This window comes from Ornithorhynchus anatinus, chromosome 20 (assembly GCF_004115215.2).
Source record: "Ornithorhynchus anatinus isolate Pmale09 chromosome 20, mOrnAna1.pri.v4, whole genome shotgun sequence".
In the NCBI taxonomy this organism is placed as follows: Eukaryota; Metazoa; Chordata; class Mammalia; order Monotremata; family Ornithorhynchidae; genus Ornithorhynchus; species Ornithorhynchus anatinus.
Genome location: NC_041747.1, coordinates 9,921,917 through 9,949,342, shown reverse-complemented (window position 1 = coordinate 9,949,342; position 27,426 = coordinate 9,921,917). Strand labels below are relative to the sequence as shown.

The 27,426-nt window shown below is 46.8% G+C and overlaps 2 protein-coding genes across 3 annotated transcripts in view; both read left to right on the top strand.

Moving 5' to 3' along the window:
- Nucleotides 1–7,390: 7,390 nt before the first annotated feature.
- On the top strand, nt 7,391–27,415 carry SLC25A30 (solute carrier family 25 member 30). 2 transcript variants are annotated; one of them, XM_029048156.2, is made up of 10 exons: nt 7,391–7,499; nt 11,161–11,283; nt 13,345–13,492; nt 16,495–16,589; nt 18,114–18,199; nt 19,774–19,869; nt 20,933–21,057; nt 21,930–22,068; nt 22,880–22,960; nt 23,791–27,415. In XM_029048156.2, the coding sequence occupies exons 2-10, from the start codon at nt 11,220–11,222 to the stop codon at nt 23,830–23,832; spliced, it is 876 nt and encodes a 291-aa protein (XP_028903989.1). In that variant the 5' UTR covers nt 7,391–7,499; nt 11,161–11,219; the 3' UTR covers nt 23,833–27,415. The 2 variants fall into 2 exon arrangements, with proteins under 2 accessions (XP_028903989.1, XP_007666838.1); XM_007668648.4 differs by lacking the exon at nt 7,391–7,499 and adding an exon at nt 9,415–9,436.
- COG3 (component of oligomeric golgi complex 3) overlaps nt 23,791–27,426 on the top strand; it is a 40,439-nt gene continuing 36,803 nt past the window's right edge. The window contains exon 1 of the mRNA XM_029048139.1: nt 23,791–23,861. The gene's annotated coding sequence lies outside the window, so the exon portion shown is untranslated. The remainder of the gene's footprint in view (nt 23,862–27,426) is intronic.

Sequence of the window (27,426 nt, the reverse complement as noted above, 5' to 3'; positions counted from 1 at the left end):
TTGAGATTGACTGCCTAAGATACCTGCTTTGCCCCAAAGTCTCCCACCCTCAAGGGCGGGTGAGGCCTGAGACTGGGGGAGTTGGGGGGTGCCTTGTGAGAAGGGACCTGGGGCTTGCATCTCTTCCCCCTGCCCTTCCCCCGGCTTTAGATGCCCATTACTCTGGTCCCCACGTGCCTAGAGAGAAGAGGCACGGAGAAGCGGGAGCCAGCACTGGCACCGTGAGGCCTGCCCGCTACCAGCTCTCCCACTTGTCTGCTGTGTGACCTTGGGCAAGTCCCTCCACTTCTCTGGGCCTCAGTTTCCTCATCTGGAAAATGGATATTAAGACTTCAAGTCCCACGTGGGACAACCTGATTACCTTGTATCTACCCCTAAGCGCTTAGAATAGTGCTTGGCACATAGTAAGTGCTTAAATATCATAACTATTATTACTGGGGGGGGTCACCAAGAGAAGGGGGGGAGGAGGGCGGCCAGAGGAGCCTGGGAACTATGGAGTGGCTGGGGTGGGGGCTGCAGCCCACACAGGCCTTCGGGAGAGTGGGACCCGATGGAGCTCAGCACCCGGGTCAAGGGGGACGATCATCATGCCAAAAGAGAGCTGAGGCTACTGGTTGCTCGGCCCCTGGAATGATAATCATAATAATTGCAGTGTTTGTTAAGTGCCAGGTACTATACTAAGTGCAAGCTAATCAGGCCAGAGACTGTCCCTGTGCCTTGTCCCAAAATACAGAAAAAAAACTCCTCCTGAGGTACAAAATCTAATACAGAAGGAGCACGACTTAATGGATAGAGCACCGGCCTGGGAGGCAGAAGGACGTTGATTCTAATCCTGGCTCCACCACGTGCCTGCTGTGTGACCTTGGGCAAGCCACTTAACTTCTCTGGGCCTCAGTTACCTCATCTGTAAAATGAGGATTAAGAGTGTGAGCCCCATGAGGGACAGGAACTGTGTTCAACCTAATTAGCTTTTATCTACCCCAGTGCTCAGAACAGGGCTTGGCACAAAGGAAGTGCTTAATAAGTATTATAACCATCATCATATCCTTATTATGAATAGAAAAATCACCTTCTATATCAGGATGCTGAGCAGGAGCTGAGACAGAGGGTCTTCAAGCAGGGCAGGCAGGAGAAATGAGTTCAAGGCTCCAAGAAGCCCCACTTCAAAGCCTGTAGTTTGGCCATAGCCTGGGCCGGGCAGCAGAGCAAGTCACTTCCCTGGGCTTCGATTTCCTCATCTGTAAAATGGGGATTAATGGGGTTTAGGCTGTGAGCGGCAGGGGGCTGTGTCCGGTCTGCTGCTCTCGCAACTGCCCCAGAGCTTAGAACAGTGCTTTACACTTACTGAGCACTTAACAGAGGCCGCAGTTATTATTACTTTTATTTTCCCTCACAGGAGGTAGAGGGGATTAAGATTGTGAGCCTCACGTGGGGATGACCTGATTACCCTGTATCTACCCCAGCGCTTAGAACAGTGCTCGGCACGTAATAATAATGGCATTTGTTAAGCACTTATTATGTGCAAAACACTGTTCAAAGCACTGGGGCAAAGTAAGCGCTTAATAAATACCAACATTATTATTATTATTATTATAAAGCAGGAGCGGCCCCAGTGGTTCTGGGATGGAAATGCCACCACCTCGCGAACAGAAGGTGGCGCTGCTTGTGCATGGCTGAGGCTGGGGAAAGGTGGGTAAGAATAATAATAATAATAATAATATTACTTGTTAAGTACTTACTATGTACCAAGCACTGTTCTAAGCACTGGGGTAGATACAAGCTAATCAGATTGGACAAAGTCCCTGTCCCACATGGGGCTGCCTTTAAATCCCCATTTTACCGATGAGGTAACTGAGGCCCAGAGAAGTTAAATTTCTTGCCCAAGGTCACATAGCAGACTTGTGGCACATCCGGAATTCGAACCCAGTTCCTTCTGACTCCCAGGTCATGCTCTAACCACCAGGCCATGCTGCTTCCCTAATAACAACTGTGGTATTTAGCCCTTACTGTGTGCCGGGCAGTGTACTAAGCACTGGGGTGACCTTTGGACACACCCACCATCCCTTCAGAAAGATGAGTCGACAGTGCCAATTTAAATAATGATATTCAGAATCTATAACGTCTAATCCCAGGTCTGCTAAGGCTGGTTGGCCACGATAATACGAATAATCATACTAATGCTAGTTGAGGTATTTGCTAAGAACTTACTATGTACTGAGCACTGTACTAAGCCCTAGGGTAGACACAAGATAATCAGGTGGGACACAGCCATGAGCAAAGTTCTTCGCCATAAAGTGTAAAAGTCAGGACAGATCACTTCTCAAAATTCCTAAGAGCTGTTTAATGATGCTAGATATTTTCACCGTACGGCTTGGAAGTAGGTGGCCAAACCACCCTGAGCCCAGAATTATTAAAAATCTCATTTAAATGGCTGCAAAAAAACCTCTCCGTGCAAGCTCGGCACTAGTTTGGGACTCAGCTGGAACTCAATTAAGGTTTATTGACGTTCCAAACCTTAGCAGTAATTAGAAACCTAAAGGAGAGAATTGGACACTCTTTAGAAAAGACCCAAATATTCAGTTACTGCAGCATTTCTTGATGGGGTTGATATGCAAGTTAGGTATGTTAGAATTACAGCCACGAGGCATTCTGAGCAGAACCCTCAGAAACTGAAGACAGTATGCTACCATGTCACCTCAGAAGCAGAAGTTCTATGGCTGCAGTCCCAGTAGACAGAATTATGACTTTTCTCACTCCGGTTTAATGTCCAGGCTTTTGTAACAGTAAATGCTCACTAATATGCTCCAGAAACAACGTGGCCTAGGATAGACCACAGGCCTGGGAGTTAGAAGGACCTGGGTTCTAATTCCGGCTCCGCCACTCATCTGCTGAATGACCTTGGGGAAGTCACTTCCCTCGTCTGGGCCTCAGTTACCTCATCTGTAAAATGGGGATTAAGATCGCGAGTCCCACGTGGGACAGGGGCTGTGGTCAACCTCATTAGCCTGTATCTACCCCAGTGCTTAGTACAGTGTCTGCCATACTTAACGAACACTGCCCTTCCCTCCCACTCCCCCCATAAACACCATTAATTGATTGAAAGCAGAAATTCCCTTTTAGCAATCACATCTCCTCCAGGAAGCCTTCCTTGATTAGTCCTCATTCTTTCCCCACCTACTGCCATCCAGCACTCTGTCCCCTAACCTTAGAGAGGAGTTGAATACTCACACCCTCATAACACTTTAACACTGTCACTGCCCTCTACCTGTTCTTTATTTTACCATTTGCCTCCCCCCATAACCTGTAAGCTCCTTGAGGTCAGGGATCATGCCTCCTGACTTTACTGTACTCTCCCAAGTGCTTAGTACAGTGCTCTGCACACAGAAAGCACTCAGTCAATAACAATAATCGATTGCCTGATCGCTCTACACACAATAAGCGTTCGAAACATAGTATGGACTGAAGAGGGGGTAAAGAACCCTTCCTTTCTGAGTTATATCGGGGAGACGGGGGCTAAACTGGGTTTGCTCCTGGTTGAATCAATTAATTACAATATTGATTATGTGTGCACTCTGTGAAAAGCCCTGGGTGTGAACAAGGCCAGTCCTTGTGCAGTTCATACCTACATTACTCCAACACGGGTCCCTGCCTAGATTGGAAATCAGAGATCTTTCACACGTTCAAAATTCTGTCCACTTTACTGCCTGACCTGCTAGTTTATTCCCTCTGCTTGGTCCTGCAAGTGCTGCCTCTGTCCAGTTTGCTTGGGTGAGCTCGCCATGCTAATATTAGAACGAGATCAAGACCGAGGGTCTTGACTTCTGTTAATATTTGATTAAAACTGCACAGCTCGATAGATGTTAATTGAAAGTGCCCCGGGTGATGTCAAAGCCTCAGAGAGAAGCCCAAGTACTTGGCCTACAACAAGTGCTGAACAAATATCATCGCCATAAAGAAACCATCTGGAGAAATATACAAAAAAAAAAATTCCCTCCCTCAAACCATCCCTCCTTTTGTCTGAGATGTTGTTGGCCTGAGAGCTGATTTTAACGTAACTGTTGAACATCCATTATTCCTAACTACTTCTGCAGGCAAATCACGCTGAGCTTGCTGTGGTCAGTAGAACTAGACTCAGTGGTTCTGATCTAGTCAATGTATGTTTGCTAAATCTGGTGGATTTTCCCCTCAACTCCCTGGAGGAAGCGAGATGCAGGTTATATGACCTCCAGTGGTTCTTTCTAGGATTTTGGAAGTGGGTAAAATGCTAAATTATCTTTCCAGATGGTAGAAAACCAATATAAACTACGGGCGTAGGTTAGGAAGGATGAGAGAGAGAGGCAAAAGCCAAACTTTGTTGGCTACCGAAGTCCCCAGAATTCAAAATAGTGTTCTAGCCCTTAGCATATACACCGCCAAAGAATGCTGATAGATTTAATGTAGTGATATTCTGTCTCAATAAAACACAGTGAACATATTGGGGAGGGAGCCACGCGAAAAGAAAATGCAGAGTTGAGAGTGAAATGCGGGCATTTCAACACATCCCCAGGAAAACCAGTGACTTAATATTATCGGAACAGGCCTACTTACTTAATAAACACTGTCCTGAGGGGGTTTATAACAAGCATCATCAACAGAGTTGGTCTTTGCCCGGGATGAGCTGAAGACTTAAATTCATTGTACATCTATACGTAGCAGGGGAAAGGGAAAAAGGATAAAAGTTTCAGGAGCACAGAAATCCTAGCTCCAGAGCAGATGAAAGGAAGACAGTCATTCCCTTCCTGGCTGTGGTTGTGGCAGTGGCCAGAGTCCTGGAAATGAGTGACAATCAGGTGTGAGGGGATTGGAAGGACACTGTGTATTTCTAGACTCTAGATTCTCTTTTGGCAGGGGAAGTCTAAACATTCCTATACACAAGCTCCGTGGACAGTCTCCGATAAGGCCTCCTCCAGGCCTCCTCCGTTGGTCTTGTTTTCCCGGCAGGCAAATCACCCAAGGACAGAGGTCTTTCCCACACATTCCTAGAATAGTTGTATTTTTAAGGCTAAAGGTCCAGGCCGGGTCGCTAGAATGCTTCCATGGTAGCAATGCTAAAATGCCACCCTGGAAGTCGGGGACTGAATTAGCCGTTGAGACCTCAGATTTCCAGCTTCTTTGTCATCAGACATAGAGGAGCAGGGTGGCCTAGTGAAAAGCCCGGACTGGGGAGTCAGGAAACCCGAGTTCTGATCCTGGCCCCATCTCTTGTTCCATGGTATTTATAAAATGCTTACTATGTGCCAAGCACTGTTCTAAGCGCTGGGATAGATACAAGGTTATCAGGTTGTCCCACGTGGGGCTCACAGTCTTACTCCCTATTTTACAGATGAGGGAGCTGAGGCACGGAGAGGTTAAGTGACTTGCCCAGAGTCACACAGCTGACAAGTGGCCAAGGCAGAATTCGAACTCACAACCTGTGACTCCCAAGTCTGTGCTCTTTCCACTAAGCCACGCTGCTTCTCCTGATGACAGCAAAGGTGCAGGGAGACCAGGATGGATTAAGCGCCATGGCCTATTAGAAAGAGTCTGGACCTGGGAGTCAGAAGACCCGAGTTCTAATCCCGGCTCTCCCACCACTTGCCTGCTGGGTGATTTGGGGCAACTTCCTTACCTTGTCTGGGCCTCAGTTTCTCCTCTAGACTGTAAGCTCATTGTGGGTAGGGAACGTGTCTATTTATTGTTATATTGTACTCTCCCAAACGCTTAGTACAGTGCTCTGCACACAGTAAGTGCTCAATAAATACAACGGAATGATTCAACTGTAAAATGGAGATTCAATACCAGTTCTCCTTCCTACTTAGGACTGTGAGCCCCATGCGGGACCCGATTATCTTATATCTATGCAGTGCTTAGCACAGCGCTTGACACAAAGTAACCACTGAACAAATACCACAATTATTAGAAGAGGCACAGGGGTTGGAATAGCAGAACCTTGTCTTGCCAATATTTAATAAATACTGAGCCTGGGAGAAAGAGGGGCTGGGTTTTAAATCCCAACTCCACCACGTGCCAGCTGTGTGACCTTGGACGAAACACTTCACTTCTCTGGGCCTCGGTTACCTCTTCTGTAAAATGGGGATTAAGCCTGTGAGGCCCCTGTAGGACTGGGAATGTGTCCAACCCAATAATCCTCTATCTACCCCAGGTTTTAGTACAGTGCCTGGCATATAGTAAGCACTTAACAAATACCAAAGGGAAAAGACGACCGGATTCTAAATCCCAAGTCTGCTACTCGTCGGCTGTAAGACCTTGGGTAAGTCACTTTACTTCTCTGTGCCTTAGTTACCTCATCTGTAAAATGGGCATTAAGACTGTGAGCCCCACGTGGGGCCATCTGATCACCTTGTATCCCCCCCAGCGCTTAGAACAGAGCTTTGCACATAGTAAGCGCTTAACAAATGCCACCATTATTACTATTATTATTCTCTGGGCCTCAGTGACCTCTTCTGGAAAATGGGGATGGAGACTGTGAGCCCCACGTGGGACCACCTGATCACCTTGTATCCCCCTCAGCGCTTAGAACAGAGCTTTGCACATAGTAAGCGCTTAACAAATGCCACCATTATTACTATTATTATTCTCTAGGCCTCAGTGACCTCCTCTGGAAAATGGGGATGGAGACTGTGAGCCCCACCTGGGACTGCCTGATGACCTTGTATCTCCCCCAGCGCTTAGAACAGTGCTCGGCACCTAGTAAGCGCTTAACAAATGCCACCGTTATTATTATTATTCTCTGTGCCTCAGTGGCCTCCTCTGTAAAATGGGGATGGGGACTGTGAGCCCCACGTGGGACCACCCGATGTGCTTGGATCTCCCCCAGCGCTTAGAACAGTGCTCGGCACCTAGTAATCACTTAAGAAATGCCATCATTTTTCTCTGGGCCTCAGTGACCTCACCTGTGAAATGGGGATGGAGACTTGTGAGCCCCACGTGGGGCCACCCGATGTCCTTGGGTCTCCCCCAGCGCTTAGAACAGGGCTCGGCACCTAAGCAGGCGCTTCCCAGATTGGGCCATTATTATTATAATGCTAATTATTAATAAAAGGGGGGGGGGCAGCCCGTCGCCGCCCGTTGGGAAAGGGAAGGAGCAGACGCGGCGGCCGGTGCCCCCTGCAGTCCCGCCGGGAGTGGGGCGCATGCGCGGGGGGGGGGGGGGGGACGGGCACGAGCGCCCGCGCGCGCGAAAGGGGGGAGGGCACGAGCGCCCGCGCGCCCCGCCCCGGAGGGGGGAGGGAGGGGGTTGGCCCTGGGGCGGCGCGCATGCGCGCAGGGCCACGCGGCGGCGGCGGCGGCTGTTGTGGTTCGGCCTCCACTTTTCCCGTCCGTCCGTCCGTCCGCCCGCCCGCCTCCTCGCTCCCGCCGCCGGGATCCGCCGGCATCGGCCGCAGCGGGGCCGGGCCGGAGCCGGGGCTCCGTCTGTCGCTTGCCCCGCTGCAGCCGCCCGCCCGTCCTTCTGCAACCCGGTGAGTGCTCCCCCGACCCTCCTCTGCATCCTCCCCTGCACCCCCGGGACCCTCGTCTGCATCCTCCCTTGTACTCCCAGGACCTCCTGCACCCTCCGGACCCTCCTCTGCACCCTCCCCGCACCTCCGGGACCCTCCTCTGCACTCTCCCCCGCACCCCCAGGACCTCCTGCACCCTCCGGACCCTCTTCTGCACCCTTCCATCACCCCCAGGACCCTCCTCTGCATCCTCCCTTCACCCCCCAGAACCCTCTTCTGCAACCTCCCCGCACCCCCCCCCCGGACCGTCCTCTGCACTTTTCTCCGGACCCTCCGCACCTCCTGTACCCGGACCCTCCTCTGCACCCTCTGACCCTCTGAGAAGCAGCGCGGCTCAGTGGCAAGGGCCCGGGATGAGGGTCATGGGTTCTAATCCCGGCTCCGCCGCTTGTCACCTGGGTGACTTTGGGCAAGTCACTTCACTTCTCTGGGCCTCAGTGACCTCAACTGTAAAATGGGGATGAAGACTGCGAGCCCCACGTGGGACCACCTGATCACCTTGTGTCCCCCCCAACGCTTAGAACAGTGCTTTGCGCATAGGAAGCGCTTAACAAATGCCATCATCATCATCCTCCCCGCACCCCCAGGACCTCCTGGACCCCTCTCTCCTCCTCCAGGAAGCCTTCCCAGACTGAGCTTCCTTTCCCTCCATTGCCTCTCCTTCCCCCTGCACTGCCCCCTTCCCCTACCCGCACCACTTATCTATATTTCTAAAGATTACTGATTATTTTATTAATGTGTACATATCTATGATTTTATTTATCTATTTTGATGCTGTTGATGCCTGTTCACTGCTTTTGCTGCCTGTCTCCCCCTCCTTCTAGACTGTGAGCCCGTTGCTGGGCAGGGAAGGTCTCTATCTGTTGCCCAACTGAACTTTCCAAGCGCTTAGTCCAGTGCTCTGCGCACAGTAAGCGCTCAGTTAATGCAATTGAATAAATAGGAATAATGATGGCATTTGTTAAGCACTTACTATGTGCGAAGGAATGAATGCAGTGTTTAGCACATAGGAAGCACTTAACAAATACCATTTTTATTATTAGCAGAGTTGGTAGGCGTGTACCCTGCCCACCAGAAACTTACAGTCTAGAGGCCTGTAACCTAGAAAACTCCTCTCCTTCTCTCCTTCCCATTCTTTATCCTCTCCTCCTCATCACCCACCTTTTCTTACTCAATTCCCCACTTTTCCCTCCCAGTTCCCCAGAGCTGGGCATCCCACAGTGTCTGTAAAATGCCCGTCCAAAACGTGGTTTTTGTGGAAGCAATTTGAATTAAATACCCGGAAGGCCAGTTAGTTTAGAAGCTGTGCCTCATCATCGGGCAGAGAGCAAATGTCTCTCCTGCAACTCTTGCAGGGTCAAACTCTGTTGATTTTTGGTTTCTTTTCTGGGACTAAAAGGTGCAGGACAGGAGAATTGGAGAGGCTTGGGAAGCAAGGGTAAGGCTGCCCCAGAAGAGAAGTTGGAAGACAAAGATTAGGGCTGGAAAGGAGTGATGGCTGCAAAATACTGTAAATTTAAAATTGACAAAATAGACAATTTAATGGAATTTTAGTTGGCTGCCCCAAAAGAAGGCAGGAAAGGAAAAATGAGTCTAGGAGCTAAAAGGGGATGAAAATGAGAAAATAGGGCAAAACGAAATGGAGAAGCATTTTTTTCATTTCCATTTGTGCTGAAATGCTTACCAACAAAATCACCTCTTTGCCATCTGAGCCCTTAGACTGTGAACCCCATGTGGGTTTGGGGTTATATCCAAAGTGTATCTACCCCAGGGCTTAGTGCAGTGTTTGGCACAGGGTAAACGCTTCAATGTCACAGTTTTGGTTTTTTTTAAGCTAGGTGGTTGGCAGCTGCTTGGGAGCAGTGAGAAAGTGAGAACTTTTCACTACATGATAACTGGTTAGTTACTCATTTCTATTTCATATCTGTCTATGATATTCATTTATATCAGTCCTCGAGGCAAAGATGGTTTAAGTTTCCCCCTTTTAGACTGTAAACTTGTTACGGGCAGGGAACGGGCCTGCCAATTCTGTTGTATTGTACTCTCCCAAGTGCTTAATACAGAGTTCTGCACATAGTAAGTGCTCAGTAAATACCGTTGATCGATTCGTGCCAGTTTGTTTTGGACTTTGATTCACTGACAAGGAAATACTAGGACATTTTAGGGACAAATTCACAGGGTATATTGGACGGACACTCTAATCTAGGTCACCGAGAAGAGGAAAGTTTTGTTTTTTTAGAAAAGGTTGAGCCACAGTTGGGAGGTTCTGCCCTCCGGTGAGTTCATTAAATCAATAAAACAATTGAATCGGAATGACTTCGCTGCAGGGCGGTCCTCTGAAGCAGGGCAAGGCAATGGATTTCAGTAGAAATGAGTGGCTGATGTCGTCTAGAGGAAGAGGAGTGTGTGGCCCTGTATTTACATAGTGTGTGGAAAGAGGTAGCAGCTCCCGCAGCTTTGGACAGATTTCAGTATCTCAGCTTTGAGCTGTGGAGGTTTTAGAGGGATGGAATTAAAACATGGCAGATGGTAAAAGATTAAATGCCCGTTTGTGGCTTCACAGCAAGCAAGTCTAGTTTCTTTTAAAACAGGAAGCCCTAGAAAATAGGGAAAGTTCAAAGTGTTTCAGAGTTTCACCCATTACATTATCTTACCAATTCAGATCAGCGTTCCCCAGGCCGAAGACCCTAACTTTTTGATCCGAGGCCCTCTTTGTTGTAATGTTGTTAAAATTTCATAAGCTACAATCAGGAGGTGGCCCAGGGTGTTCAGTTTACAATGGCCTACTTTTTAAAACCCATTACGCAAGTGCCTAACTTCTGGCGTCACTGATTCCCTTTGGACACATAAGAAAAGTTTTAGGTTGCTTTACATTTCTTTTTGAATTGTGTTTATCTTGAGATTAGCTAAAAGGTAAGAATAGGCATTTCTGAACTGGTGAGAAACCAGTGGTGGCTTAATGCCAGCTGTATTGGGGTTGTAGTCCTGTTTTGGGCCATTTGGTAACAACATTCTGAGAGACACAGTGTCAGTCTTTCAGCAGTGTTGATTGAGCTCCTACTGTGTCCACCCATATCCTTTTCTTTTCCCTTCTTTATTTCTCCCACCCACCAAAATAAATATCTTGAAGGAAAGAGCGGAAACAGACCTGTCCTCCTCCAGGGCTTCTTTGGGAAACTGAGGCACAGAGAAGTTAAATGATTTGCCTGAGGTGTCAGCAGGCAAGTGGCAGAGCCAGAATTAGAACCCCGCTCCCCAGGCTCCCTGAACTCTGCTCTATCCACTAGGCCATGCTGCTTCCCTGAAATCAAGCCAGGAAGGACCTTCCAATTTAAGGTGAAGGCTACTGACATGATACAGGATAGATTTTTAAAGTTGCTTTTCATTGGTTAATCCTGGCTTTACATAAAACCGGGCATTTGAAGCAGAATTATTGTTGCCTATTTAGTGCTGTTGTGTGAATGAAAATTCAGATTTCTCAAGAATGTGGATGTCTGGATCTTTGAGATATTTTCAAACTGCTCCTAAAGGAGAGTGAATGCAAGTATTTGAAATGACAAAACTCATTGGACTAAATATGAATATTGTGGAAGTTTGGAAATTGGTATTTTATTGTTCACAGAGACAGTCTGTCAGAAGCGGATCTGATTCCATGAAGCTGGGAAAGGAGGAACAATAAGAATGTCGGCCCTCAGCTGGAAACCATTTGTTTATGGAGGCGTGGCTTCTATCACTGCAGAATGTGGTAAGTAGCCGTTGCTCATTTAATTCTCAAAAGAAGATGTTGGATGGCAAATCAAAAAAGTAGTTTGAGTGAAACATTAACTTGGGACCTTAAAAATGATGAGTTATTGGGAAGTTTTTTTTCCCCATTAATGTTGGAATTTGTTACAAAACCTGGTGCTGTTTTATCTGGAAATCTTTCTTCTTTTTGCACAGTGGTTTACACTGCCTGTTGCTCCATTCTCCAAGAAACACAAAGCATCTGTTGGTCATTTCTGTGAGGGGAGTTGGACAGGTGCCCTTGATATTTTATATTTGGAAAAACTTAGAGTTAAAAGTTTGCCTCCTTTTTCATGGTGAATGTGGCTGAGTGGCACAAGCATGTTTTGGAGAGGGACACTTTACTTTGACAATGTTATTTTGGCCACGTTTCTAGCCAGGCTAGTTGAGACAAAACAAACGTTAAGGAGGTGTATGGAAGTAGTCCAGCCTCTGCCCCATCCCCATCTGGAATGAGCCAGACTTTTCCCCACTGACCTTCTCTGATCCCCATCTTCCACTCTGCTTCTGACCAGCCGGTCTGGAGAGCTGACTTGGGGGGGGGGGCGGTCAAGTGATTAGTGGGCTATAGGCAAGGATTGGGAGAGGAAGGTGTCGAGGGAAGGATCATTAGTCTCTTGAGCAGTGGCTGCTATTATTGTTAATAATAATAGCTACAAGGGTGGGTGGGAGTAAACACTTATTCTGTGCTAAGCACTGGAATAAAAACAAGATAATAGGCTGCAAAAAGAATCCTGCCAGCCTGATTTGTTTATTTGTTTTACTGCCCCTTCTTATGCTTAGCAGTGTCCTACCCATGATCCACTTGAGGAAGTACAATGTTGGTTTTCATTCGAGTTAGCCTGCTATAACTTGAGTTCCTCTGAGCTCGAACTGTTCACTTTCAGACTCTAGTGGCTTTTCTTAAACTCCCAAGGGATGCAGTGCGCTCTACTAAGCACCCGGGAAAAGGCACAGACAGAGGTGATATGTTACTTACCCACTAGAAACTTCAACTCTAACCGGGGAGAAAGACATAAATAAAAATTATAGAATAATCAGAATAAAAATTTGCACACAACTTACATCCAGCACCGGAGTCCCCATAGCTCGGAATTTATTCCTTTGCCATAAGAAGTGCTTTCCCACCAGTCTGCAAGCTCCTTGTGGGCAGGGATCTTGTCTACCAAATCTACTGTATCCTGAGCGCTTAGTACAGTGCCCTGCACCTAGTAAGTGCTAATAAATAGCATTGATTGATAGGATTTGAAAGCAAAGCTTTAGTTATTAATAAACTTGGATGCTGGATGCTATTGTTTTTCTCCAAATTCTCACTGGGGTTTTAGTTTATTTTTAGGACACAGAAAAGTAACAGTTGAATATGGAATTAGGGTCTGTTCTTTCCTTGATGTGTGCCTTAAAATCCCAGTCATGATACTTCCCCGTGTTTTCCTTTTAAGGATAAAGTAGTAGCAGTAGCATTTATTGACCACCCTCTTGGAGCAGTGGACTGTACTAGGCACTTGGGAAGTGAATGCCTGTGATCCATTCTGCCCTTCTCCATTGGCTATAGGCGTAGCGCTTAGAAGGGAAAGCTCTGGAGAGCTAAAAAACCTCAGTGACTTTTCTTCTAAATCGGTGGAATTCACCAATGTTGGGTGCTTTGCTAGGCCTTCACCCTTCCCGTAGTCACACAGTGACCATTGAACCTTTTTCAGAAAAAGGACCTTTAGCCTGCTTCCATTCCCGCTGAAGCTGTTCAGATTTTCAATAGGTGAGGTCAAGGCTTCTCTCTTGGCTCATCTGATTGGTGTCAACAACTCAGTTTAGCACCATCCCCAGCTTCTTTGTTACCGTGTGGCAGTGCAGTTGTATGTATGTCTCCTACCTTTGTTCCTTAGGACTACACCACATAAAAGTGAAGGATTGGAACCTGTATTTGGATTTTTTTGTTTTGAGTATGGTCAGTTCTGTTTTTTCTGGATGGCGTGGGCTCTCTCTCTAAATCAGTTCAACTATTAATGTCGGTATTTTCAACCTCAAGGTACTTTTCCGATCGATTTGACCAAGACGCGTCTCCAGGTCCAGGGCCAGGTGAATGATGCAAACTTTAAAGAAATTCGGTATCGAGGAATGATGCACGCGTTAGTGAGGATATGCAGAGAAGAAGGGCTGAAAGCACTGTACTCTGGGTAAATTGCTGTTTGTCTTTTTTATTTAAAAGGGCGAAGGCATCGTATTTATTATATGTTGTTACATTTGCATGGTGTCATTTCTTTTACTCTATGCAGTTGGCCTTCATATTAACAGGTGATGCCATTAATGGTAAAGCTTATTTCTAGGTGCGAGCAGAGCCAGTCATTCCTGTCCCTGGGCCACTTACTTGGGCAAAACTCTTTTTTTAAATGATATTTGTTAAGCGTTTACTATGTGTCAGGCACTGATGCTCTAAAGATATCAGGGCGGTATGGTCTCCTTTGTGAGCTGCTGGATCCACAAAGCCTAAGAAATCCTAAGAGGTCCTTGACCATCATTCATTCAATCGTATTTATTAAGCTATCACTGTATACAAAGCACTCTCACAGGGGTGGTGAAAATTTTCAGTTTTTAAAGCATCCTCAGCCAGGCCTAAAGTCTTGAGGCCCCATTAGACTTGAATAGAAGGTTGTAAAGCCATCTCAATAGCTGGTGGTTCTCTGAGTAGCATTAGTGTGATAGATCTTCAGCGTATTAATAGAAGATGTTTTCTTGCTGAGTGGGAGATGAAAGGTAGATATTTACACATGTACACATTAATTATTAGTAATAATAGGAGGAGGAATTATGATACCAGTTAAGTACTTACTGTGTGGCAAGGAGAACACTAAGCGCTAAGTGCTGGGATAGAATTCCAGATAATCAAGTTGGACATAGTCCCTAGCCTACAATGGGTTCACAGTTTAAGTTGAACAGACTAGGATTTAATCCCCAGGAGTAAACTGAACCTCAGAGAAGTTAGATGGCTTGCCCAAGTGGCAGTGCTGAGAAGCAGTGTGGCTCAGTGCAAAGAGCCTGGGCTTTGGAGTTAGGGGTCATGGGTTCAAATGCCGGCTCTGCCACTTGTCAGCTGGGTGACTGTGGGCAAGTCACTTAACTTCTCGGTGGCTCAGTTACCTCATCTGTAAAATGGGGATTAAGACTGAGCCCCACGTGGGGCAACCTGATTCCCTTGTGTCTACCCAAGCGCTAAGAACAGTGCTGTGCACATAGTAAGCCCTTAACAAATACCAACATTATCATTATTATTATTATTAATTCCGGCTCTCCTACTTGTCTGCTATGTGACCTTGGGCAAGTCACTTCATTTCTCTATGCCTCAGTTACCTCATCTGTAAAATGGAGATTGACTGTGAGCTCCACATTGGACAACATGATTAGCATGTATCTACCCCAGTGCTTAGAACAGTGCTTGACACATAGTGCGCATTTAACAAATACCATCATCATTATTATTATTATTAGAGCCCAGGTCCTTAGACTCCCTGGACCATGCTTTTTCCACTAGGCCACGCTTCCCAATTCAAATTCTTTTATTAATGGTGCATATTAACTTTATTATTGGGCCATGCAACTAAGGCATGTTTTTTTAATCACATTTTAAATATTTTTTATTGGTTTCAGCCATTTTTTTCTCTCCGCAGTTTATAAATGCAGTTATATGATTCTTCTATGGGAAGTTTACGTTTCATTTGGCGGGCTTTCTCCCAGAACGATTTTCATTAAACCAATTAAGAACGCTACCCAGGGACCCACGGTAAATGGCAGAACAACTGGCCTGGCGGGCAGCAATCAGGCCTGGGTTATACTTCGTTGAGCAATAGCCTTGAGTAAAGAGTTAGTGAGACAGCGTTGAAAAACAGTGTGGCCTAATGGACAGAGCACTGGGAGTCAGAAGGACCTGGGTCCTAATTCCAGTTCCACCACTTGTCTGCTGTGTGCCCTTCTTGTTGTGGGCAGGGAATGTGTGTTCATTGCTACATTATACTTTCCCAAGCTCTTAGTACAGTGCTCTGCACACAGTAAGCGCTCTATAAATACGATTGACTGACCTTGGGCAAGTCACTTAACTTCTCTGTGCTTCAGTTATCTCTTCTGTAAAATGAACCCCATGTGGGACGGGACCCGCCTGATTAGCTTGTATCTACCCCAGCCCATAGTACAGTGCCTGACACATAGTAAATACTTATCAAATACCCAAAACAGGGCGGTTGATTCAAAAATTCAGAACCCTACTGATGGTGAAGACTGCCCTGTGTGCAATTAGAATACAAAGAACAGAGTGCTTTCTTCACAGATACACTTCCTACAGCCTTGGGTGGCCTAACTACATGTGTTACCGAGCTTTCCTGTGTAAATGCATTCTGTACCCTCAGGTTAAATTATTAGTGGAACCCTATCTACTGGGTTAGGTCAACCAGTGTAAAGTCTCAGATCTTTTTTTTTAATGGCATTTGCTGAGCGCTTACTATGTGCCAAGCATTGTTCTAAGCTCTGGGATAAGACACAAGTTAATTAAGCCAGATACAGATTGCAACCTTGTGGCCCACCCGGCATCCCTTTCCCAGGAAATCACCCTTGGAAATGGAGGAAAATAAATCTCCCATTCCCTCAATTCCCCCTTTGGGCCCGAGGCTTTCCTGGGGAAAGTTTGTGATCTGAGTCAGGTCCTTACTCTACTGCGCCCTGAGTTTTGTCGTGTCCTACTTTGCTTCTCACCAGGACCATGTATTCGGCACCCGCAGGGAGTAGAGAATCACATTAGGGGCTGGAGTAGTTTCAGGGAAGGCAAAAATCTCTGTCCCCGTCCTAGAGGAAGGAAAGCTGTCTCTTCTCCTTACGACCCTCTTCTCGAACCAGGCTGCGGGCAAGAATGACTGAAGTCTCCTGCCGCCTCCGCTTCCTGCCATAGCAGTTCTTTACGGCGAGGGCATCGGGGACTCACATGTTTGTGGAAGTCTCTTGATAAACTCATGGACGCCCATTCTCCCCTCCCCCCAACACAGGGGGCAGAGCCTAAATGTATACCATATAGCAGGAGAGCCCCCAAGTAGCCATAGGAGGATATTTGCCGTAATTTATTTTTCGTTCGTTTCCTGAACAGATTCTGAATAATTATTATTTTTTGTTGTTGTTGCCCCGTCCTCTGATTTCACAGAATTGCCCCTGCCATGTTGCGCCAGGCCTCGTACGGCACGATAAAAATAGGCACTTATCAGAGCCTAAAGAGACTGTTTGTTGAGCGGCCAGAAGGTGAGTGGAAGTCTTTTTCATTTCTTATTCCGAGTTCTAATTCTGGTTCCATCACTCCCTCTGGATGACTGTGGCTCACAGAGCTCGGCCTAGTGTTGTGCCAACGGAGGTAGTGCCTGGTCTCCAATGTCTTGACCTGACTAGTGAAGGATGTGGCAGAGGCCTCCGCCACTTGTCAGCTGTGTGGCTGTGGGCAAGTCACTTCACTTCTCTGGGCCTCAGTTACCTCATCTGTAAAATGGGGATGAAGACTGTGAGCCCCACGTGGGACAACCTGATTCCCCTGTGTCTACCCCAGCGCTTAGAACAGTGCTCTGCACATAGTAAGCGCTTAACAAATACCAACATTATTATTATTATTATTATTTGATGGTGTTTAAGCTCTTACTGTAATAATAATTATGGTATTTATTAAGTACTTATTGTATGCCAAGCACGGTTCTAAGCCCTGGGGTAGATACAAGGTAATCAGGTTGTCCCACTTGGGGCTCACAGTCTTAATCCCCATTTTACAGATGAGGTAAGTGAGGCACAAAGAAGTTAAATGGCTTGCCCAAGGTCACACCGCAGACAAATGGCGAAGCTGGGATTAGAATCCAGGTCCTCTGAATCCCAAGCCCGGGCTTTTGCCACTGAGCTACGCTGCTTCTCATAACTATTACTAGGTGCCAGGTGCTGTACTGAGCACTGAGGCCCAAGCGGATAAGGTTAAACACAGTCCATGTCCCACATAGGGCTCGCAGCCTTAATCCCATTTTTCAGATGAGATAACTGAGGCCTAGAGAATTGAAGTCACCTGTCCAAGGTACACAGCAGACAAGTAGTGGGGCTGGGATTAGAACCCAGGTCCTTCTGACTCCCAGGCCTGTGCTCTATCCACTGCATGTTGTGAATGTTAGATGCCCCATTTACAAGCCTTCATCATTGAAGGGTGTGCTGACTTCTTGGTGTTCAGGATAATGTCAACCAATCAGTGGTTTTTATTGAGCATTTCCTGGGTGCCAAACACTGGACTAAGTGCTTGGGAAAGTATAAAATAACAGACTTCTTAATGTGATCCCTCCCCACCATGAGTTTACAGTCCACAGGAGGAGATGGACATTAACATAGATTACAGTTAGGGGAAATAGAGTGGAAGAATATTTAAATATGCAAACAATTTTGAAACACTTTCTTCATCTGCTGTCTTTAAGAAGGATGTTGTGAAGACTGAGGGAGAGTGAAAGTTCCTTGGGTTCTAAATCCATTAACAATATGTTGATTTGTACTTTCCCAAGAGTTTAGCACATTGCTTCTCAAACAATAAGCGCTGGAGGGACTGTGAGCTAGTTGTGGGCAGGGAATCGGACAGTTTATTGTTGTACTCTTCCAAAGCTTAGTACAGTGCTTTGCATACAGCAAGCACTCAGTAAATACGTCTGAACGAATGAATGATGGATTGATAACATTCAGAATGTCAGAAAGACCAGGGAGGAGGAAGAGGAGGAGGAGGAGGATAACGAGTTTTTTTGTGGTTATTTATAGATGAAACTTTAATGATTAATGTAATATGTGGAATTCTCTCTGGGGTGATTTCATCATCCATCGCCAACCCGACAGACGTTTTGAAGGTAAGCAAGCAGTTGTGTCAAGTTTTATCTACGGGAAAAGCTTAATCTTGTACTTTACTAGCTGGAAAGTTCTAATAATTGACACAGTGGCTCCCCCTCAATACAGGGCCATCTTGGTCTGCTCCCTTGGGGAGAAGGAATTTAAAATGTCTGTGTCTCCCACAGGGGATCTGTAGCTTCCCTCAGGGAGACTGCTGGCATAAACCTGAGTATGTATCATCAATAAACTCTTTGAGCTCATGTTCCCTTTGTGAGCCCCCCCTTCTCCCTTTCTCAAGCATTAGATCTCTAAATGCAGTTTGAGTGGAGGTGTCAATCAGTGGTATTTATTGAGCACTTACTGTGTGCAGAGCACTATGCTAAGCACCTCGGGAGGGCACAGTACAGCAGAGTTGGTAGACTGGTTCCCTGCCCACAACGATCTTACAGTCTCGAGTTAATCCTCTCATCCGATCACCAGAGTCTTCTGAGTGTAAAGCAGCCAGAGTTGACTGAATCCCTCGTGTAATTGTGGAAAGCTCTGATGGGCAGCCTTTGCTTTTAAGTAGCTGGCATTTGACTTAACTGGTATCCCATTTCCCTCTGTTAATAGTACTGTCCTAGGCTTCTTCCATGAGCTCAGGGGGTGAGATCAGAATGCTAATTCTGTGTGTGCTCTCTGCAGGACTCAACAGATGTTGGTATAGTTCACCAGTCGAACAAAAATAGTGCTTCGCCAAGTGCTGAGGGTCTGGGAAAGTGGGGAGGAGACCGGAACAGTGTTTGCGGAGTTTGCAATCACTTGAGAGTAGGGAAGGCCCTTCGAATGGACCAAAACCAGCAAAACAGGGAGTCTAAGTGGGAGGGAATGGGGTTAGCATTACTATTTAATTGTTGTTTTTAGGTTTATTATTATTGTTGCTATATATTATGATAATAATAATCATGGTGTTTAGCATTTACTATGTGCCAAGCACTGTACTGAGCCCTGGGCTTGACACAATAACCAGATCAGGCAGAGTCCGTGTCCCACATGGTACTCACAGCCTAAGGAGGGAGAAGAGGTATTGAATCCCCATTTTACAGATGAGGAAAGTGAGGTACATATAAGTTAAGTGACTTAAGCAAGGTCACACAGCAGGCAAGTGGTGGACCTGGGATTAGAACCCAGGTCCTCCGACTCCCAGGCCCATGTCCTTTCCACTAGGTTGTGTTGTTTCCCTCCCTGCCTCCCAGATTGTAAGGTTCTTGTGAGCAAGGACTGTTTTCACTTTATCGGGGGATTTTTTTGTACATTTCCAAGCACCTAACCTATTGGTATTCACGGAGCAGGCACTCAGCAACTGTCAGTAATAAATAACACACAGTAAAATCCAGTTTAACAACTGATGAAGTCAAGCCCTGCCCCCCCGAATTAAGTTTTGTGCATTCTTTCACCATGGTTATAGCACGCCTTCACTATGTCAGTGTCACCTGTAACATTATGCTGCTGATGGAGTCAGCTGATCAAATGAGCACTTTTCTTCGGCCCCAACCCCCGGGTCAAAGGTGGATGAAAGCGTTAAAGTCATTTTTGTCTTTTAACTGGCCTTCAGATCAGAATGCAAGCCGAGCGGAACGTGACTCGGGGAGGGATGATCGGCAGCTTCTTGAGCATTTACCGGCAGGAGGGAACTAGAGGACTCTGGAAGGCAAGTTGGAAAATGGGGTCCCAGTGGTGCTCTTCTTGATAGCTCTCGGTCTTGGTTTGTTCCAGATTTTGTTCTTGCGTCTTAGCCCAAGTGAGAGAAGGGGCCGTGGTTAGACCTGGTTTCCCAGCCAGCGAAACTCCCTTTGTCTCCCTCTCCCCATTTTCTGTGTCCCTTGAAAAAGGTTCCACTTTCCCCTGAGGGGGGGCGGTCGGGGAGAGGGAGCAGGGCACGGAGGCCCCTCGTACGGCTGAGGGGAGGCTTGAGGCCGGAGAGGACAAGTTTGTTTCCCACGCTCCTCTCAGAATAATATTGACGGTGGAAAGTGGTGTCACCTAGTGGAAAGAGCATAGACCTGGGAGCTAGAGGACTCAAATTCTAATCCAGTTTCCATCACTTGTCCGCTGTGTGAACTTGGGCAAATCATTTAACTTCTCTGAGCCTCAGTTCCCTCATGTGCAAAATGGGGATTCAATACCTGTTCTCCCTGTGAGCTCCATGTGGGACCTGTTTATCTTGTATCTAACCCAGCACTTTGTACAGTGCTTGGCCCATAGTAAGTTCTTAAATACCACAGATCATTATTATATTATGTACTTAGGTGCTAATCACTGGGGTAAATAGAAAATAATCAGGTCGGACACCATCCGTGTTTTACGCGGGGCTCACAGTGTAAGGATGAAAAGGACGAGTATTGAATCCCCATTGAGAAAACTGAGGCAAAGAGAAATTAAGGGACTTGTGAAGGTCACCCAGCAGGGAAGTGGCAAAGTCAGGATTAGAACCAGGTCCCTGACCCTGAGGACCGTGCTCTTTCCACTAGGCCGCACTGCTTCCCAACCGAAGCTACAGAGTCACTGTGGAGACCTGGAGGCTGTTTGCTCCCCAGGAAGGAAATGGGAAAAACCAAAAAACCACCCTAAAACACTGTTCGTTTAATTATCCACCAGTAAATTCACATGGCCTTTTTGAGGAGTAATTCTAACATGATGTTATGAAATGTTATAACATAATATTATGAAATGTAGGGAACATAATGTTGTTGTTTTGTTTTTCCCCCCCTCAGGGAGTGTCCCTGACTGCTCAGAGGGCAGCAATTGTTGTCGGCGTGGAGCTGCCCGTCTACGACATCACCAAGAAACACCTCATCTTGTCTGGCCTCATGGGAGACACTGTTTATACTCACTTCCTGTAAGTCCACAAACACCTTCCTCTGCTACGAGTCTGTGTGACTGAGGATGAAATGGATGCCTTTTGGTGTTTTCTTACCGAGATTTTTAGGAAATTTAGTTTACCTCTCCAAGGATGTTTCTCTAGCTGAAAGATGAGGAAGCTGGCTCCTTCTCTTGCCCACTGGTCTGGCCCTACTTGGTCAAATGGGTACTTTTGGAGTCCTTTGTCCCCGGGTAGTCTAGACCACCAACCACCAGCTAAGCCAAGGACCAGCTTCTCGGAAGCCCCGGCCCCCTATTTGTCCAAACCACTCCAAGTTGGCAGTGCGGCCTCAAGAGGAAACAGAAGGTTGGCTTAGTTCACCAAGAAAAGGGTGGTGACTATCTTTTTAACCTTTGTTTTTAAGTTTACAGTGTAGCAGGAGAGATTTATGTTAAGCAGAAGAATGACTTTTTGACCTCAGTAGATAAACATTGCTGTGGGTTAGCAAGAGAAGTGGTAAATCCTTTTCCCTGAAATGTAGAGATTTAGCTGGTGCCTACATAGAGGCAGGGGGATGGGTTGGATGACCTTTGGAGGTCCCGTCTGATCGATTCCACTTTATTCCTGAGTTCTGTGACTGTCATTTTCAGCCAAGGTGGTAAAGCATTAATAGTACTTGTGGTATTGTTAAGTGTTTTCTATAAGCCAAGCACTGTACTAAGCGCTGGGGAGTTATAAGGTAATCAAGTACCACATGAGGCCCACAGTCTAAGGCGGGACCGATTACCCACTTCGTTCCTGCGACTCCTTTCCTCCTCCACCCCTTTCAGAAAAAGTTGAATCTAGTGGAGGAAAGACCTGTTCTGAGTTCAGAAACAATACCCTTTTGTTTTTCCTTCCAATTATAGCTCTAGCTTCACCTGTGGCTTAGCTGGAGCCATCGCTTCAAACCCCGTCGATGTGGTGAGGACCCGCCTGATGAATCAGAAAACCTTACGAGGCGGCACACGGTCAGGTTATCTGGGCACCCTGGATTGCCTGCTACAGGTGAGAATAATTTGGGAGCCTGTGGCCCGGGGCCAAGAATCGCCCCGTCGGACCCTTCAGAGGATCTCTGGCTACCCTCCGGCAAGTTGGAAATAATGGCATCCGACATTGTTCCACTGTTCCTGATGGCAGGGCTCCATCAGGGTGGTACCAGAAGAGCTTGCAGAACTTTTGTGTTGTCAGAGCTCCTCTCGATCGCACACCGTAGGAATCTAAGTTGGGGGGAACCAGGTGGGGCATCGCAGGGCATTGGATCCTGCCCCGACTTGCTGTGGGGCCTGGGATCAGTCAGTCAGTCAGCACTTACCGTGTGCAAGGCACTGTCCCAAGTTCTTGGGACAATACAGGAGAATAGAATAGGCAGACAGAATCCCTGCCCACAAGGAGTGAACCCAGAACAGAGTGGACTGATCCAGTTGCTGCCTGAAGTACCAACCTGCCCTGGCTCCATTCTCACTTCTGGGGACAGGGCAAATGGGCACCGTTGCCGCTGGGCTGTGAAGTCTCGGTAGTCCATAGAGAAACAGCTTGGGAACACGGGCACCAACACATCTGGGGAGGGGCTCAAACACTTCTGGGTGTGGCTGAACTTATTGGAAGAAGGTGGGGGGCCTTGGGGACATAGGGGGACCTCGATCGAGTCCTCGGAGATTTTGCCCAGGGGTGGAACCAACTGGGCTTAAGGAAGAACGTCTTATTCCTTTGAGAGAGTCATTCACAGGGACTTCTGTTTGCCTGGACAATGTCCCACAATGATGAGGTTTGCCCACCTAAAGCCAATCAATAATCCTGTCTTTTTTTCCTCCAACAGATGTGGAAGAATGAAGGGTTTTGGGCTTTATATAAAGGATTCTGGCCCAATTGGTTGAGGCTTGGCCCCTGGAATATTATCGTATCCTTTCTGGTCCGGTTGGGGCGTGGAATGGGAGGCTGGAATGTCCACAGCTCCCCTGGGAATGAGGGCTGTGGGGCCAGAGCATCAGTGTAATGGTGGCGCTCCCAGCGATAATGGCATAACCATGCTGGGCCTAAATTTATCCTGACTGGCTCTTTGGAAATTGAGAGCTTTAGAACCTCTGACATACGTAACGTCTAGGGAAGGAGGCGGAAGAATTTCATTCCACGTCCACAGCTGCCCATCTTTGACTCGGCCTGGAATGAGAATTGAGATTTGTGGGGAGGGCAGAGTCACTCTGTGGCCTTGGCAGAAGGTTCCTGCGGAGAGTCTGGGGTCTGTCCAGGTTATTCTAGGCAGGACTATTGCCCCGTGTGAAATCTGAATGTACGTGTGGGGCGGGCATCACATGCACTCAGGGAAGCAGCGTGACCTGGGGAAAGAAGAGCACAGGCCACGTTTTTTCTTTTAATGGTACTTGTGAAGCGCTTACTATATACCAGACACTATATTAAGTGTACCTGCTGGGCGGCCTTGGGCAAGTCACAAGTTTTCTGTGCCTGAATTTCCTCATGGATAATTAAATACCGTGTCTACTTTCCCCTTAGGCTGAAAGCCTCAAGCGGGACAGGGACCGTGTCTGACCTGATTCTCTTGGACCGATCCCAGTGCTTAGTACGGTGCTTGGCACAGAGCAAGTGCTTAACAGATACCACTCATCTAAGCCCACTGGCAAACACCTAAAGTGTGTTACTGATACGTACCCTTCAGCCCCATTGAGTGAGAATTCAAATTATGGAATTGTTGGCCTCAATTCATGATTTCAGTTCTTCGTGACATATGAGCAGCTGAAGAAATTGGATTCGTAATGGAAAACAGATTGCACGACTCCACCACGGTGAGGAAGCTGCTTTCAGAACTGGGGGTTTGAACATTTTAGCATCTTGAACTGCCCTGTCAGTGCTTGGCTCATTACCTATTCTGCGAGGCAGGCACGGGGTCCAGAACGCCACTGCAAGATTGCACAAATCCAGATCGTTAATTGTTTCGTTGGCTTTTTAAACCAAGCGTCACTTTGGAGGGTTTCTACTAATGTTTAGAAGGGCATCCTAAATGATACCTCACTTTAGCTTTTCAGAGCTCTTGAACCTATACTTGCATAAAAAGCATGCTTCAATTGCATCTGATAAGCCTGTACAGAAACATGGTGGAAGCCATCCCTGCGCTTAGTACATTAAGTGCTTAATGAATGCCACAGTGATTATTAATGCCACAGTGGCTATCCTGCAGAAATCTTTCTTAAATGGTCAGCATACCATAATCCAGTTCAACTGTTGACTGGATGGATGTGTTTTTTTTGTGTTTTTATACAAGTCATGTTGAGAAAGTTCTTGGAATTGTCCTTTTCAGACAGTTCAATCTGATATTAGGGACTCTCCTAAAGAGCGTCAGCTGTAAACACCATTCTTGAGACAGCGGTCCTGTTATCAACTGCCAGAAGGGGGAAAAGAAAGCTGTACTAGTAAGGTGAAATTAAATTTCGGTAATTGATTTTACGAAGGACTTCTGTTAACGTGAATGGCTGCACCCCATATCCGGGTTTGGTTCGGTCAGCAGCCTATCCTAGTGGAAGGGAACCCTGAAATAAATCAGGAGCCCCAAGATTTAATTTCCGGCTCTGTGACCAATGGCTGTGTGAAATCCTAACCTCCTCTGAGCAGGCGACCTCACTTAGTGACGCTGAGAGAATAAGTGAGGGAACACAAGGCACTCTGTCATCTACCTTAATGGAGACGAGCCGAGGCAAAGATCGTTGAAAAATGAGACAATCAAGAGAGAGAACTCGGGGGCAGGGGCTTATAATAGCTCAGTTGTTCTCCCCGGCTGTAGAATAGTTGGTTTGGCTATTGGAGAAATCTATCATGCTTCTGACGGGTTCCTGAATCCTGAACCTTGGAAATGGCTTAGGTTTCTGTAAGAGCAAAAGAAAGAGAAAATGAGAGTCCTGAGTAGCTTTAGCTGTCATTTGGAATCACGCCAGCTTAGGGACAGGAGAGGGGAAGGGAAAAAGGAGCTTTCTTTGTATGCAGAGTGTTCAAAAAGCACTTTGAACACTCTGGAGGGGAAAAAGGAACTTCTGGGGAGCCAAGGTGGTTACTACTTATTAACAATATTTCCTTGTAAAATTCATCCCAGAAATGACTAGCTTCACTTTCCACCCTCTCGGTTTTTACTGTAATTCATACTGTGTATTTATTAACGTGGGTTCAAGTATTTATTAACTCAGGGTCACAGCGGTGAGAGGGTTAGGTCGGGGGTCAAGGGAAGCTGATTTATTTCTCTGAATTAAGGATTTTGTCATATTTGAAAATGCCCTCTTCAAAAAACATGTATATTCTTTCCCAAGGTGTGAGGGTCCAGGAGGTTTGTTACAACCAATTTTTTAAATTAAAGTTATGGTGAAAGATGTTCTCACTGTCTAATTGGCAGAGGTTCAATTTCTCTGTAAAGTTGGGGTTGCCCCCTCACTCTCTAATCACTATGAGAAGGAATAGATGGCTCAGAGACCTAGAGAAGGCAACACCTGTGACCGTTTAACCCCAACTGACCCATCTCTGAGATCCGCATGTGCTTCTGGAAGCTTTTTCCCCAGAATACTGAGATTTTTCCTCTTGGAAGACTTTCTTTTCAGACCTATATACTAACCTGGAATTGCTTCAAAATAATACGGGGTTTTTGGGTTTTTTTTTCGGTCCAAACAAAAAGATGGAAAGAAAAAGTTTCAATTGTCTTTGGATCCCATTCTAGATGGCACCAATATTTGGATCCCATTCTAGATGGCACCAATAGAGGCTCGCTGAGTCTACCAGAAGCAAGGATATTCGGGTCAAACCCTCCCCTAGCTCTTTTCATAAACCTCACTTTGAAACATTCCACTGCTTCAGGTGCTTTGATACAGAACCTTTCACCCTTGGGTCTTTGTGGGGGTTTTTTGTTTGTTTTTTGAGAGGACTGTTTTCTTGGGTCACTGGTTTTATTTTTGGTAATGCACAAGACACTTTGCTTCCGAAGATATCTAGGTATGTTTCTGTAACTGCATAATATATGTTCATATCAAGAATGAGATGAGAATGTTCTAGGGGAGTTTGTTCTTCGAAGGCGAAGATGAAATGCGCTGGTTTTGAAGTCTCCGATGTAGGCATTAATCCATCTCCTTTCCTGATTTTTGTTGTTCTATCTGGTGCCGTACTATTTGTTCCCGAAAATAATTCCTAATGCATCCAAGCTGGATTTGGAATGGATATTTTTGACCAAGCAGAACGCATCTTTTCTCTCCTAAGGGCTTGAAAGTTAGTTGCCACGCTTCAATAGAACAAGTGAACATGCTGTACTAAATGCACTGTTTTGCCAAACTTCACCGTGTTTTGGAGAGAATGCTGCGGCAGAATTAGAGGGCCTTGTCCCTCTTCGAGATGTGGAGGTGGAAGAAGCGGTTGGGGGCGTGGGCGGGGTCAGTCATGGGGTGAGCACTGTGGGACGGGTTTTCCTTAAAGTGCACCATAGGGGACTTGGGTGCGTGAGCAAGCTGGGAAGGGGTCTGAGAACAAAGGCTGCCGGGGGCACAGAGGACCCCGACCTTTTGCTGGGCACAGTGGTGGTGTTGAGGGCACCAGGCGTTAGGTGCCCGGGGCGGAGAGAGGGGCAGCGGGGCTGGGAGCCGGTGTTCAGGCTGGGTCAGACCAGGCCGGGTAGGGCCCTGGGCTCAGACCATGCACCTCTAGAGGGTCAGTGGTGGCTGAGGGGACTCTGGTGTGGTGGCGGGACCTTTGGCGTTGTCCAGGGGATCTCGGGAGTGACCTCAGAGGACATAGTAATGCCTCGGTGCCCAAAAAGTACCCCCTGCCTGGGGAGGTCTTTTCCACCTCCGGGCAGCGACTTTTGACTACACTCCACCCGAGGCAGCGTGGAAACCTGTCGCCGCTGGTGTATTTATTTCTCTGGCTTTGGCTGCTGAGAAGTCTGTAAAAAAATTTTTAATGCTTCATCAGGTCCTTGCCTTTCTCAAGCCCCTAGTACAGTATTCTACACACAGTAATAGCTGAATAAATATCATTGATTGGAGCTTGCGGCAGGAGACTGCTCGCCTCTGGTTTACACACCAGCCAGCTGTTGCGTTGTTGATGGCTAGAAAAAGAATTCCAACCTTTACGAGAATGGGGTAAAAGAATTTTTTAAAGCTTTTAGCCTGAGATTTATATAATGGAAAGTATATTCTAAATGGACGCATATAGATTTGCATACCTCCCTGCTGTTGTATCTCTAGTCGTTCATGAGTTAAAATATGTGACCAATAAAACTTTTTGTTTTTGGCTCCTTAAACATTGTTGGGATATGTAGACGTGACTTTCGGTTGCATATTCTCTCATAAATAAATGGAAGCGTCGCAAAATACCACGCGGTGA